The following is a 15916-nucleotide window of genomic DNA, read 5'->3' as shown; positions in this document are numbered from 1 at the left end:
AGATACCTAAAATTATGAAATTATAAGAAAAAATGACATAAAAATTAAGATTTGAAGACTGAAATTTTAGATAAGAATGAAGGGTAGAATAGAAAATGAAAGATTTGCCACTACGTGCTTTTATATAATAGTATGATATATATATATAGTTTTGTCTCACATAGATTGTCTAAGACCTTAATTGGATGTGTCTTCATATATATATATATATATATATATATATATATATATATATATATATATGCTTGTTGGTCCCTTCACCTAATGGTTTGAGCTTTTAAATTGGAATCTAACAAGCTTAACTTGCACACGAGATACAATAAAAATGCATATTTATGTTACTCTCAAGTGGGTTGCTCCAATCACTACAAAAGAGATCGAGGTTTAGGACTTCTAATGAGTAATGGTAGGCTTACCCAACTTAAGACCGGCCCCTATGACTCAAGACACACCGGCACGTGGTACTCTCCCCGAGGCATAGATTTTGCTTGATTGGAATTGTATACTCATAGACTTGTGCTATGAATCTATACCCTTTCAAACTTTGATTCTCTTTGTCAAATCCTTTCAAGATGGTGTCGAAGTTTTCTATGTTGGATTCATTGGAAATGCAACGGAAAAATAAATTTAGTCATCCAATCTCATTAGAACTAAGACCATTCTCACGTAGGAATAGGTAACGTCTCATAGAAAGGGAAAATAAATATCTTGAACACTTCGGCGCCCAAGACCTGAATGATCATAAGGGATTTCATGTTATTTCACAGCCTAGTAACATAAGGGATTTCATGTCACGAACACATCGTGCGGCAAGACTTGAATGATCATAAGGGATTTCATGTTATTTCACAACCTAGTAACATAAGGGATTTCATGTCATGAACACTTCGCACGGCAAGACTTGCATGATCATTAAGGAGACATTCACCTTAACCCACTCAATCCCCTAAAGGTCAAAACCTTGACCTCAGTGTTCAGGAGAGAAGAGAGGGAAGCACCACAAAAATAGGGTGGTAAACCCAAAAAAATATATATATAGGGAGAGAGAGGAGTGCTAGCTACAGTGGGCGACCATTCCTTCCCATATCCCTTATTTATTGGAGACTATAATCTAGTTTTTTAATTTAAAATAGGGGAAAAGAACACTACCTAGTCGCGTGGCCCTGTGGCTAGACACCTGTGGATGCAAAATGACCGATTTGCCCCCCATAGAAAGGTGGAAATCTTGCCCCTCGAGATACTTGCGTGCATGATCCCATTGACCCCGTGCTAGCACAAGAGCCATTGGACCGGGTAGCGTTCTCTTGCCCTTTAAAATAAATTCTTCTCTTGAAGTTTCTTAATAGGATAATGGTACTACATAGACAACCCCGTTAATCAATCTAGACACATTTCCAATGTCGCATCTACCATATAAACGAATAGTACTTTAGTAGTTTGGTCTCTCACTATGGCAGCTCAACTTGTGAGTGCAAGATCACTTTGTAGGAGATCAATCACCCTTTAAGAATTGCCACAATCTCTATTTAAAAAAAAAAAAAAAAAAAAAAAAAAAAAAAAAAAAATTTTAATCGACACCCCCTCTGTTGGACTGTGGAATTAATGCCACTATATATTTTAGCACCTTTAGGGATATACATTTAGAATAGAATGTGCGTCGTGGTTATGTATCACATCCATGCATGAACTAATTTCTTTAGCATTTATGGTAGACCCCTACGTACGTACACATCTTAGAAATATAATGTTTTTCACTAATTTGGGTGTTAGCTAGGATATTGATGCATTAATTTATGGTGGAGCTGGAGCTGGGATAGTTGAAGGGACTAATTCTCATCTTTATTTATTAGAGTGGGAATTAAGAACTGGAATTGAAGACATATATCCATCCCATCTCTCTCTCTCTCTACATACTTAAATTCAACAATGCAAATAATCTGTAATTAACACAGCGCACACGAGTACTTCAAAGTGGCCACAATGCCAGTATACTTGTTCAGTTCTCAAGGTGTTCGTTGTACGTTCAGTAAACTGTTTCATTGATCTTGAATATTCAACTCTCTAATTAAACAGTTAATTATATGGTACCAGTAGTCCTTTTGTGAATGTGTGCGTGGAACAATATTGGGGTTGTTGTTTATCTTCTTTATCAGTTAAAATACATCCGGTCAGATATATTTTATAATCTTAGTAATATTGGCTATCACTCGCTGGCGGGGCTAGAGGCATGCCAATCATTGAAATGGATGTAAAATGATTCTGAACCAAAAACCAAAGTTGCAAGCTAAGCCGGGTGGTACGTGGTGCGTGGTGGGACTGGAAGAGACGGAGAGATTGAGAGAGTAGAGAAGAAAATAGTAGTAATATATATTACCATTAAATTGAATCAATAGCTGATACCAATGTATATATGAACATTCTCTTTTTCTTCCATCTTCTTTCCCTTTTTGTTTACTTATATTTTTTCCTTAGAAACTAAAACCCTCAATGGGCTAAAGTTGCTATCTCTTATGGATCCCTGGCCTACACACCTACACAGTTGCTCCTTTGTTTAAGCATGGTAGGCTACTAAGGTGAAATGTCTGAAGAAGAAGAAGAAGAACCACCAAATTAGCAAGGCTTGCCAACCGTGCAGTTGAGTGCACCAGCAAAGCGAGTAAGCTCGGGGACAGAGGTGGCGGGCTTTGGGCTGATCATGTCTTCGCTGGAGAAGGACTCCTTTAATGGGGATCCAGATTGGACGAAGATGGCACCGTTCTCCAATAGATCACCCTCAGATCTCCAGTTCCAGTTCTTCCACACGTCCTGGGTTGCGTAATCCCTATGGGTAACCTCCTTGGCTGTCGATGAATCTGAAGCGACGAAGCGGTTGCCCTGACTGAGGATGGTTGGGTGTGTGCTGCCACCAATGGCGTACATTTCCCAATGGGTGTAATCGTTGTTCACCACGTGGGCGAATCCCCATCGGACCCTGGGCATCCTCTGTACTAATCCTGGCCCGAAGTGGTTGAATGCTACGGTGACCTGCATCTTCTCGTCATCGGCGTAGGTGTCATTTGCTCCTAACAGCAACACCTATTATTATAAAAATTAATATAATAATCAATAATAATATTAGGGTCACCAAAAGCATCAGTGAGTCGACTCAGAAAGAAACTCACTCAGCTGATTTCTAGTTAGTTATATTAAGTTCGTTCATTCATTCGTTCGTTAGAGAGAAATCAGTTAGTTTTAATTAGTATAAAAAATTAAAAAAAAAATTGAAGATTGAAAAAATACAAAAAAAAAAAAGTGAGTTAGTATCGAGAGTTACTTACATGATCGTGGCTAGAGAAGTAGTTATTGGAGATGGTAATGGTGGTGGAACCCATGACGGCGTCGATGAGTCCATCCTTGCAATTGGACATGGACAAGTGGTCGATCCAGATGTTGGTGGATCCGAAGATGTTAATACCATCGCCATCGCTAGCGGTGCGCTGACCGTGGTGATCGACGGAATCACGGATATCGCCGCCGTTGGTGGCTTTGATGTCGTGGATGTGGAGGTTAGTGATGATGATATCGTGGACGAACTGGATGGTTATACCAGCGCCATTGGCGATGTGAACGTTGGCGCCACGGCCGTCGATGGTCTTGTTGGATGTCATCATGAGCTCCTGGGTGAGGCGGATGGTCATGTCGTGGGCAAAGATGATCCAGAGTGGCTCCTTCTGGATGACACCGTAACGGAGGGTGCCATTCTTTGGGTTGACCATGTCGCTGTCGGAGGGGTCAGTGACGACGTAGATGCGGCCGTTCTCGCCACCCCTAGTCTTCCTGCCGAACCCCAACGCGCACTTGGCGTAACTCTTTCGATTCATCTCCCAGTTGGCCTGGCACCTCCAGCAGCTGTCTATTGGGTTTGTTGCCTGGCATGGGCCCCCGGCCTCCACTTCTTCTTTCTGTTGAAGCGACGACCTTCTCGTCAACGCCCCATCGAAGTCCGCTGCTATATGGGCCTTCACAGCATAGGTGAACAAAAAGAAGAAGAAGAAAAAGAAAAAGAAGATGTTGGGCTTAATAATAGCTAACTCCACCATGTTGCTCTCACAGTGTCTCTCTCTGTTTTATTTTATTATATATCTGTTTATCTGATTCTGGTGGTGATCCGATCCGTTTATTGTAGGTAGAACTTCAGATTGATAACACTGTGAGATACTGGATGAGCGACGGCGAAAGGTAAGATGGATTCAGAGATAAATTAAAAGGGATCACCAACAAATAGAACCCACCCTCACTTTTACACCATGCTCGGTTTACGTGGGTTGTGAAAAGCATCATAATGTCTTGTCTTTATATATAGGGGATTATAGGGGCAATGGATAGCCCAAATTAAAACAGAGATCCAAAAACCAGGACCAGAGGGTGATCCTCACCCAGAAATAGAGAGAAATGGGGCGACAAGGGAGGCCTTCCACTTGACCAATAACTGTTTCGTCTCTTGTTTTAATTTCTTCCATTTTGCATATATGGCCCCATGAGTTTTGCATGTCTTATTCTAAATAAAGACTAATTTGTTCTACCCAAAAAATAAATAAATAAAATCTTCATTTTGTCAACGGGGTTGAAAGACTCAACTTGGCCTCCAACCATATCTATTCTATTCAGTGCCTGCCTCATTAATTGAAGCAGTACAATTAAATTTTGGGAGAGGAGGGTTCTTGAGCAAGCAAGTACTACACTCCACCCTTACACATTTTTTTTTGTTTTTTTTTATGAAAAAAAAAATAAATTTTAAGGGTGTTGCGGGGTTCACGGCTCAGGTAAATAGCTAAAGCTAAAGGGTTCTATGAGGGAAGTGTAAGGGTTGAAAAATGGTATCACGCATATATGGTCCATAATATATGATCAAAATAGGTGAGAAATATTGTTAGTGTAGGTCCCACTGTTTTTTTTTTTATATTTTATTTGAGGTGGGTATATAAGAATCTGCTAGAGATTTCAATGTGAGATAGCTAACTCCTTTTCAAGTATACAAAGGCACCAATTAAGGATCTAAATTAAGATTCCAATGTTCCCTAGATTTTAACACTTTCCCTTCCCCTTGCATGTTTGTAAAATGGGGCAATACCAAATACATGAAATGAGTCGATCTACTAGGGAGGAATAAGAACCATGGGATCTGAATCATTTTAATTTGTAGGGTCCAACCCAAAAGCCTAGACTCACACAAGGGAGGAGGAATAGGAATCATGGGCTATACAAGATTTTGGACTCGATACCCAAGGTTTAACATCGTAGTAGAACCATCTCTTGGTCGCCATTCCTTCATCGGTCTTAATTTCCATGTGTAGGGTGTTTTCTTATTCTGTATGCAAACATGTGAATAAGTACGTACGTGGCTTGAAGTTATATATATCATACTATCATATCATACTATTATATAAAAGCACATTGTATTCTACCCTTCATTCTTATCTAAATTTTCATTCTTCAATTCTTAATCTTTATGTGATTCATTCTTATAATTTCATAATCTAAAGTACCATTAGTAATAATTAATATTAATAATATTTATTATTATTTAAAGCAAATCTCTCCACAAAATTAGATTTACCAAAAGTAAATTGGTTAACAATTATGGAGAAAAAATCTCTCCAATTCTCCATAAACTTAAGGCAATTAGAAAAAAAAAAAAAAACCCTTAATTAAATAAGGTAGATATTCATTTTCTCTCTATCTCTTTTGCTTGCTATTTCTTCCACTTTCCTTTTTGTTTCCCTTTTTTTTTTTTTTTTTTTTTTTGAAAACTTAGCTACTAAAAAATCAATCTCCTTATTACCTTCAATCTTTCACGTTTTTTACCAAAAAAAAAAAATCTTTCACGTTTCATTCGTTATCTCATATATTTTATAAGAATCCTTCCGATCTTTTCCTTTTTTGGTAGGAAGAATAAATCCTTCACATTTTAAATCCATGAAGAGGGCCAAATGTAATTGTTATACCCTTATGAGATTAGTCGAAGAGTGTCCCCCATATAAAGTTTTTCGCAAAAACAGCAGAAACGAAGAAAGCTTACAAAAAGCTTGCACTAAGATTCCATCCTGATGTTAACACAAGGAGGTTTGTACATTCTTCAAATATTTTTCTATCTAGGATTTTGATGCATGTGATCGAAATTTAAGTTTATCTGTTTCTATTTTAAATTATATTTTATGGAACCTGTATGGGGTGCTCTGCAATCTGCGCTAGTACTACTGTGAATTAACCCACCTTTTTCTGGGATATTATTTTGTTCTTTTGCTGGATATTGGACTTAAATGTGTGCATAATTGATAAATCTGATGGAAATTGAACTGAAAAGTTAAAGTTTGTCCAATCAATAACCAAGAACCCTTTTTTAAAGATTCCCCGCTTGCGTTGAGATACTGTTGGTTTATCATAGATGATATATATAAATCGAAACAGAATACTCTGTTATGATTTTTTCCCCTTAGATTGATAGGAAACAATAACATTTCATTAATAGTTAATAGTAGTCGAGGCAAGAAAAAAAAAAACAAGATAGTCATAAGTGAAGCAGAAACTTCCAATTTCAAAACAAAAATACATCCAAGTGTGGGAAAAAAAAAAAAATCAAAGTATTTGGAATTCAGCCAGCTTCACTCTCCAAGATTCTCAATCAGAAGTCTTCTCTAACGCATCAAGGCCCTTTACTCTAAAAAACTAAAGTACATAATAAAAAACTAAAGTACTATAATAAAAAACTAAAGTAAAATCTCCAACGGCCTCAGCACCCGTACCCGTTCGCAATCAAACTTCATCCTTACTCAGTCTTCTTGTCAGCTTGAACCCCTGCAACAAGTTGTAAATATGGGCGGTAGACCCCGAGTCCACCAACCATGTGTTAGTAGGTTCCTCTGACAAATTAGGCTCATAAAGGACCAAGGTTTCAGAAATACCTTCTTCCTATTTCTCCTGCTTCTTTTTATGAGCAGCCAGGAAAGCATGACATTCCTTCTTCCAATGTTCATCCTTCTTACAATGGAAACAAGTCCCCTTACTCTTGTTCTTCTGAATTCCCTTATCGCCAACCTTTGGGTTTTTGCCCTTGTTAGCCTTCTTCTTCTTCTTCTTGCCCTTGGGCTTTGAGGAAGAAGAATTGTCCTCTATAGTCAAGACCTCCACTTTCTGCTTCTTGGATGTGGCTTCCACCTCTTGCAATATGTTGCCCAGCTCAGGGAGTTCCACGGAAAGTTTATTCATATTGTAATTGATAATAAAAGACCCGTTGATGTCCTGAGGCAATGAGTGGAAGATGACATCCGTCTTATAATTCAGCTTAAATGAAGTCCCAAGGTTCTCTAGATCCAGGAACAAGTTCCTCAGTTTCATGACATGGTCAATAACCGGAGTACCTTGAGCCATCTTCGTGCCATGGAGGAGTGTCACCAGTTGATGATGGGCATGACGTTCTTCCCTCCCATACATCTCCTTCAACTCCTCTATCATGTCCTTGGTCAAGTACAGATCCTTAACCGAATCAGCGATGGTCTTCTCCAGAGAACTCAACATTAGGAGTTTTGCCTTAGAGTTTTTCTGTCGAAACAACTCATAGGCAGACTTCGATTCAAGGTTCTCCTCATTAGGGAATTCAGGCTCATCTTCGTCCAGGACAGACATTAGACCTTTCGCAGACAGGAGAAACATGATGTTCCTCCTCCAGTCAACATAGTTAGGGCCGGTCAAAACATGGTCTTTGATAAGGGCGGCATAGTTCATTTGAGTTGACATTTTTAAAATCTACATGATGTACAAAAATTACTAATTAGCATGATCTACAACCATTGAAATAACTGGGGTAAGAACAATCAATGGTCAGTCACACCCCAAGCTTCCCTCTAGCTTGTAGGGCATGAATTGGAAACGACCAACCCTCATGCTCCTGACTTAGTCTATCGGAGTTCATCATTCGCATCTTAGTTGGGTGGATTATTCTGCCCGTCACTTAGACTTTCAATGTATTTGACCACCTAAGTGTCATGCCCATTCCTATCGGCTGACACACACTCAAGTCAACTGTTTACCCTTAATTTCGGAGGGAACTATGGTGTTTGTGGGTTAATGCCTATTATCATAGAACACATACCACTGACCATATTCTCTACCTATCACATGTGAGATGAGTGCAGACAATTTCACCAATTCACCCTAATATTATTCTATCGGCAACTACAAGGGTGGATTAATGTCATTTCTACACTCACCAAGTAAGGGAGGCCATGAGAATCCCACCAACCAGGGCTTCCCATATCACACTTGTATTATAATTAGGGAAAACGAGAATGCATATTAAAACACAAGCATACATCCACTATATAAACAAAATAGCACATCTATCCAAGGAAAACTATAAACACATAAATACCAATGGTTATGGGACAACATCTTTAATCAATGTGAGTTCATAACCAAGACAAACTCACTTTGACTAAAAATGGATGGGAGTAATCATAGCCTCATATGTCACTCCCACTCACTGCAATTATAGTGTGATAATGTATATAAGGAAATTCTAAAACTGTAATAATTAAGGACACTTCAAGTGAGCAAGTCCTTCCTTCATTCTTGTCTCCAATGAACCGGCAAGATCCCTGATCCATGATTCACGATTTACGATCTACGATCCATGATCCATAATCCATGATCCATGATCCTTGACTCAAGATCCATGATCCATGATCTATGATCCACAATCCACGAGGTTACAATGAATATTTTCAAACTAAGCTAAAAATATTATAACCCTTTCCAAATAAATAAAATTACATAACAGAAAACCAGTCCACCAAAATTGGACTGCCTGGAAAATAATAAAGGAAATTACATATAAAATCGCAACCATGCCATGCCTAGCACACACATACGTCTAATGCATGTAATTTTATTCATCTCATAACCATGGTCCACATTATTTACATGATGCTCAAAAATAATATTCCAACATTTATGTGAAAATTACCCAAAAACACATAAAGCATCATTACCATGACAGTTCAAGCCATTATGATCAAGTGCATCCAATGCATCCATCATCATTATGATCAAGTGCATCAAATGCATCCATCATGCAACCATTACCATTACAACTTATGTCATAATGGTTATGTGCATTACATGATCATTACCATGACAATCCAATGTCACTATGATCATGCACATCACATAGCCATTACCATGACAACTTATGTCATAATGGTCATGATACATACCCCACAAAGCCATCACGTACATGCTTAAAATAAAACTAACAATTATAGTAAGCCATTATGCCAAATTGGGGAAGGTGGGTGAAGGGAAGAATCTCTCTACCCATCTTCTCCAATGAAAATCCCTTTCATAAATGAAAACAGAATTTTTTTTTTTAATTTATAAAAACCTGCAACACAAAGTGAAGCAAAACAAAAGGGAAAAACAAGTGCACATTCATACAATAGCATCACATGCGGCAAGGCTGCCTGCACACGCATGCGGCTGGCAGCCTTGCACACATGCCGCAGGCTATAGGGTGCACACGGCCAGGGGGTATGGGCTTTCCAAGGGGTGGGGTACATGCGGCTAGGGGCGAGCGCAGGCAGCCAGCCCGCGGCCCCTATTGCACATGCATCTCACCTCAAAAAAATTTTTTTTTTTTTTTTTAAATTTTTTATAAACAGAATAAAAATTATGAGTATCATAAAATAATGAACAAATAAAATTGAAAACAACCCCATCGATAAAGAGGCTCTGATGCCACTGAAGGCATCGCAACGGAAGTGTAAATAGGATCACAATATTGATGGTGAAGTCATTCAAAATAGAACGAAGCAGGGATCGATTATTTCCTAAGTCTCACAAGTGCAAGACCTCCAACCCATGATAGCCCTTTCGCAGTCGTTCCACGCACCACGCAATCTTTGCGTTCCCACCACGGTCAAGCTTACTCCTCCACAGTTCCAAGAACACAATAGCTTGGACCACCTCTAGGATCAAACACCAAGAGAATAAGAGAGGGAGAAGACGATTTTTCTAGGAGGGAAAGAGAGCTCTGCGATTTTGCTTTTGGGTTTCCTTGTCTTGTGTGATTTTGTGATCTCATGAATATTTATATTTCTCTCACAAAATCCCCATATTGCAAGCTCACATGGGATAGATATATTGAGTTACTATAAGTGACTCAATTATCTCCCAAGCAATCTTTCTCTAAATTAGGAAAGACATGGATTGCTAGGAAAACCTAATCTTGAGTGAATATGAATATTCTTTCCATTGGGTTTTCTTTTCTAACAATATATATATATATATATACTAGTAAATATGCACGTGCAAATGCACGTGTAAGCATTTGTTAAGTGGTGGAGAGCAAATTCTTTTGGTTTTATAAGATAATGAAACTTTCTCAAAGTGCAAAACAAGTACTTGGTTCTTTTCAATACATAATGATGCATATCTTAAAACATTATGGTATAAAAAAATAAAAGATAATATAGTAGAAATAAATAGTAATAAATACACAATGAAGGAGCAATTGTAGATAGCTTTATAATTTGCAAGTGATTTTGTAGACTTGGAAGACAGAAATGGCAATTGAATTGACACGAGACTAAAGCATTTAAAAGATCATCATGATTTTGTATCTATTAAAGAGAAATTAGCTAAATTAAAATTAAAACAAAATTTGAAAACCATAGGTTAAAAGAAAAAGATTTAATATTTTAAGACTTTGATAAATGTTCTGAAAAAATATAAAATCATAACCTTCACCATTTTCTTTTTGAATTGTTTATGGATTGGGATATTTATTGTTCTAATACAACGATATAATTCTTGAACACTTTCTAGATATTTAACTGTTCACAATTTCACAACTTTTGAACCAAATAAGGTCCAATAATGTTTGATCCAATTCGGAACTGAGTCTTCTATACTTATAATTGGCATGATTGGACTCTCATTCGGGATGGGCTAAAAAAATCTTTATTTATATTCCCCAATTTGGAAGATATTTATTTCATTTTAATTTAGGATGAGCTAAGCTAATAAGAAATGATGAACCAAAAGAGTATGAGGAATGAGAGAGACAAAGAGAATCAAACTCTATGGGTACAACATAGATTAATAATCTATAAAGATCATTAAAAAAGAGTTTATGGGGACAGTACAACCAATATATAACAAAATCATCCTAAAGAAAAATATGCAGCAAGAACTATAAAATAACAAAGAACCTATTGTCAAAATTAAACAAGTGAGATAGAAACACAATTTTGTAAACTACTGGGTTCTCTACATCATGAAATATCAATTCCCCACTACCATTGAAGTTAAAATGGAAATATAGATAAGGGACTAAGTGGATTCGAACCACCATCCTCTTGAAAGTATGGAATTATTTTTCACACCCCAAGTACTCTACCAATTGAGCTAAAGACCCATAAATAATACTTGTGAAATCTGGAAATGAAGAATGCTATTAAGTAGTAAGATTAATTTGCCAACGAAAACCCATACTTGCTTATTTTGTTGGTATCCATGTCTTTACACCTAATCAAATAGAGTTCAAGAATTTTAACCCATATCTTCCTAAATCCACTTATGGTCGACTTGGTTTGTAATGTCTAAGAGATGAGCAGTCTTTCCAAAGTATGCACACTAGGAGCAATGACCAAAACTTGAAAAAGATGAAAGTAGATTTGAGCATAACTACTTGGAAAGACACATGTGGCTTCTATCTATACCTTATCATTGGGAGTGAGCAACACGATGAGAGTAGCAGCAGCAGCATTACTAGTATTGCTCTCCTCAAAAGAACAAATGAAGAGAAAAATGGCACCTCAAGGTAGCCCTTCTTTCCTATTTTATCATCTGAAAACTTCAGAGTCACACAACTTTTTTTGTTATTTATATTTTCTTTGGCTACAAAGAAATGCAAAATTGAAATACAAGGGATAAAATCCACTGACTTTCACTTGAGTTTCCAACAAAGAATAATAAAAATATATGGAACATGAGGGGCCAAATAGCCCCAAGAGGCTGCAAACTCTGCTCACTGATCTCTTTGCCATGCAAATGCACGTGGGACCATATGTAGATCCAAAAGAAATATTTGATAAGGGAGGGTCGCTTGTTATAACATTTTCTTCTTGGTGAAGTATGGTACTGATACATGTCATTAGGAAAACAGAATAAACATTAACAAATAACAAATAATATTTTCTTGCTTCATGTCCTTTGAGGGTGAAGAAAATATTCTTTGTTTGTGATTGACCAACATTATACATAAATGATTTATATTCATTAGGTGGCGCTGAGGAAAATCAAAATAGTGAAAATATAAATTTTGCAGCATTGTTACTTGTAACTTCCAAATTAATCAAGAGAAATTAAAGACTTAGTAAATTGTTCCAAAATAGCAGCAGAAACATGTTCATACATAAAATTTACCCAACTGTTGGCAACAACCAAAAGCAGCAAAAACAAATATGGGATTTCATAATATGTAAATACAATTGGTGACTACAGGAGAGATTGAAGAAATAAGAAGAATTACCACAAAACTTTATTGCCGTTTCACAAGCTGGAAGCAATTTGTTAATACTCTTGTAGTCAGATTCCTGAATTATTCCATTGTCCAATGCGTAATCTGTATATGCTTGGTACTAGATTGCAGGATCTGTCAGTCCATTGCCAATGGCAAATCCCCCTGTTTAACCATTTTCCCACCTCAATCCAAAGAAGCAAGCATGATTGACCAAATTTAACTCCAAACCAAGCTAAATTAGGGGCGTACCTTGAAGTTTATAGGAATCCCCTCTTTAGCTTTGTTCCCTTGGTGAACTCGAGCGGCAAAAGCAGGAATGTAGTGCCCAACATATGATTCTCCAGTAATGAAGAAGCCATTCTCTGTGTATTTAGGATGCTCACCAAAAAATGCCTATACACAAGCCAAAACTCATATTCTTAGCTTAAGAACAGAAAGCACTCTAGCCTACTCCGGGGTGACTAAATGAGGTTTCGACAAAATGCTGAAACTGTAGAGTGACTGAGATTGTAGGGTAATTAAACGTTGAAGAAACGATCCTCAAACCCTTAGGTCATCGGGGTGAGCAAAACTCCTCAACATAATGTTTACGGGGATCGGTCTTCCTACCTAACCACTACCCTCATTCTTTTTTACCAAACAAAATCTCTTTGCATCCTCTTGGCGATGGTAACGAGGTAGGTAGGAGCGGAAGAGGATCTAAGAGAGTTTTTCCAGCTGAGTCCGTGTTTTCTTTCTCCGGCTGAGTCCGTGTTTTCTCCCTCCTTGTTCTCATGGATGGCAATCAGAGGAAAGGCCAGGCAGGCAATACCACACCTTCTCATCAGCCACCGGGTCCATCCCACCAGCAAACCAGAACTGCTCTCTCCCCCTTTACCTCTAATGCATGGGCCTCCCCCTGACTCGCATGGTCCCCCTATACCTCCTTAGGCTGCTGACCAAGATGATGATGATGATATGGAGTTGGAGGAGAGCTCGGAGAGTCATTTGAATCAGAACTGGGATCTTTGTCATGGTGGACAGATTGTGGTGGGTAGACCTTATAGGAAGCAAGCAGTGCATGAAGTGCTGCCGAAGGCCTAGAACCCTCAATATCCCGTGGCTGTCATTCCTCTGCATGGCGATCGCTACATGTTTCAATTCCAACATCCACTGGATATGACCAATGTCTTACAAGAAGGTCCTTGGTCGGTGGGAGGAAATCTGATAGTCCTGGAGAGGTGGTGTGCGGAGGAGGATTGGTCCTTCAACCAGGTGGTCAGGTGGAGTATTGGGTCTAGTTCCACGAGGCCCCTCGCGAACTTCTTACTCAGGAATTTACCATTCAACTGGCATGAAAGGTGGGCATGCCCAGTGAAGTCTCTATCTTCCAAGGTTTGCAGTTTGGCAATAGGGTGTAGTTTTTACGTTGCTGTATCCTCATCGATATTTTGAAGCCACTTTGGGATAGTATCAATGTTAAGAGGAAGGATGGCAAAAGGATTCCTATCAGAGTGAAGTATGAAAGACTGTCGTTGTATTGTTACTTCTGTGGGAGGGTGGATCATGAGGCCAAGAGGTGTTTGGCTCTGTTCGACGCGGAGAAGGAGCACTGTTTGTTACATGGTTGTGGAAGCGCTTCTTCTTTCCCTGAGTTTCCACCCTTATGTTTCGACTCGGTGTTGCGAGGGAGTACTCCGGACTTGCGCCAGTTGGAGCGCTGCCCAATTTGGAGGGTGGTAGGGTCTGATGCTTCTAGTAGTGCTCCACGGCAGGAACCTGGGACAGTACCAGCGGAGTCTCAACAGCGATCCACCGCTGCCAGAGATGACCAATTCCATCTTTCTCGGAGCACCATCCAATCAACCATGACAGCTATTCCAGGCAACACAGTATCTTCCTCCATAATCCCCGCACAAAATCAGCCCAAATCCACGCAACTTGCCATTCCCACGCACCCTCCCCTAAATCAGATCCATATCCCTACTTTCTCTCATCTCTCCAATCTGCCGGGGCCAGTGCAAGATTCCATAAACATGCTGGCGCATCACCTACCTACTTTGGACCTCACCAACATGCTACATAATCCAAAAATCTCTAATGCAATCCTACACCTCCTACCCCACCTGTCAGGCATCTCCCTGGCCTCCACCAGCTCAGCAGATATCAACTCGTCCTCTCCCCATGCACCCACGCAGCCTTTCTCTCACCCATTCCCTGTAACCAACACCAGTTGGACACCTGGCCATTCGCCCTCTCTAACTCATCATTCGATGATGGACACTTCAGAAGGCATCGCCCTTAACACCTCAACGTGCAATCAACCTGAAGCCATGGAATACTCCCATGCTAAGGAGAAACAGAAATGTCCTTAGTTGAAACTGGAGGAAGATGGAAGTTCGGATATTGCTCGCTTCAACTGTGGTCCTGTTGGGGAACACAAACCCGTGGAGGCTGGGGACCAGCTCCACGGGGAGCAATGAAACTCCTGTTGTGGAACTGCAGGGGCTTGGGGAGGGCCTCGACAGTTCGGTACTTGCACCACCTCTCCCATTTGGAAAAGTTTGAGATTATTTTTCTAATGGAAACCAAATGCCAACAAGATAAGATTGAGCATTTAAAGATGAGACTATGCATGACTGCTGCCTACACCGTGAATGCAGACGGAGCCTCAAGTGGTTTGGCTATGCTTTGGAAAAATGGTATTGAAATAGAAGTGTTGCAGGCGAACCAGCATGTGATAGACACGATGGTGAGGGTGGAAAATGGGCTTTGTTTCTATATGACCTCAGTTTATGGTCACCCTGTCCGTGAGAATTGACAAGAAGTCTGGGATATGATTACTAGAATTGGGGTTGGAAGGCAACGAGATTGGCTGATGTATGGGGACTTCAATTCCTTTCTATCGTGGCAGGAAAAGGAAGGGGGGAATTCTGTAGGGTTGAGGGACACCAGTTCTTTCCGAAGGATGGTGGATGATTGTGGGATGATGGATATCACGATGCATGGATCTACGTTCACATGGAATAATAAGCGTAAGGGTTCAGCCAATATTAAGATTAAGTTGGATAGGGCTTTTTCTAATGACTTCTGGAGCCAATCCTTTCCAGACACGGCGGTGTTGGTGAGACCTATACAGAGCTCAGATCATTGCCCTCTGATTATAAATACTCATGTTGGTTCCTTCAGTGGTCAGAAACCTTTTCGGTTTGAATCTATGTGGTTCAGGCACCCAGACTGCAAACCAACGACGTTGGAGGCTTGGGCTTCACCTAGCAGTAAAGATGGCTCTTCTACAGTTCTCCATAAGATGAGGAACTATGAGAAGGTCTTCAAACGGTGGAATAGAAGGGTTTTTAGACATGTGCAGACCAAGAT

At 39.4% G+C, this 15916-nt stretch overlaps 1 protein-coding gene across 1 annotated transcript; it reads right to left on the bottom strand.

Annotated features, from left to right (window-relative positions):
- Positions 1-2520: 2520 nt before the first annotated feature.
- On the bottom strand, positions 2521-13399 carry LOC122650577 (pectate lyase-like). The gene is made up of 7 exons (XM_043843978.1): positions 13376-13399; positions 12809-12952; positions 12585-12677; positions 11757-11816; positions 7567-7782; positions 3318-3998; positions 2521-3075 (listed from the first exon to the last, which is right to left on the bottom strand). The coding sequence occupies exons 1-7, from the start codon at positions 13397-13399 to the stop codon at positions 2611-2613; spliced, it is 1683 nt and encodes a 560-aa protein (XP_043699913.1). The 3' UTR covers positions 2521-2610.
- Positions 13400-15916: the final 2517 nt, after the last annotated feature.

Source organism: Telopea speciosissima, chromosome 2 (genome assembly GCF_018873765.1).
Source record: "Telopea speciosissima isolate NSW1024214 ecotype Mountain lineage chromosome 2, Tspe_v1, whole genome shotgun sequence".
NCBI lineage: Eukaryota > Viridiplantae > Streptophyta > Magnoliopsida > Proteales > Proteaceae > Telopea > Telopea speciosissima.
Note: the sequence above shows the minus strand (reverse complement) of the source record. Positions and strands in the feature narration are given on the sequence as shown.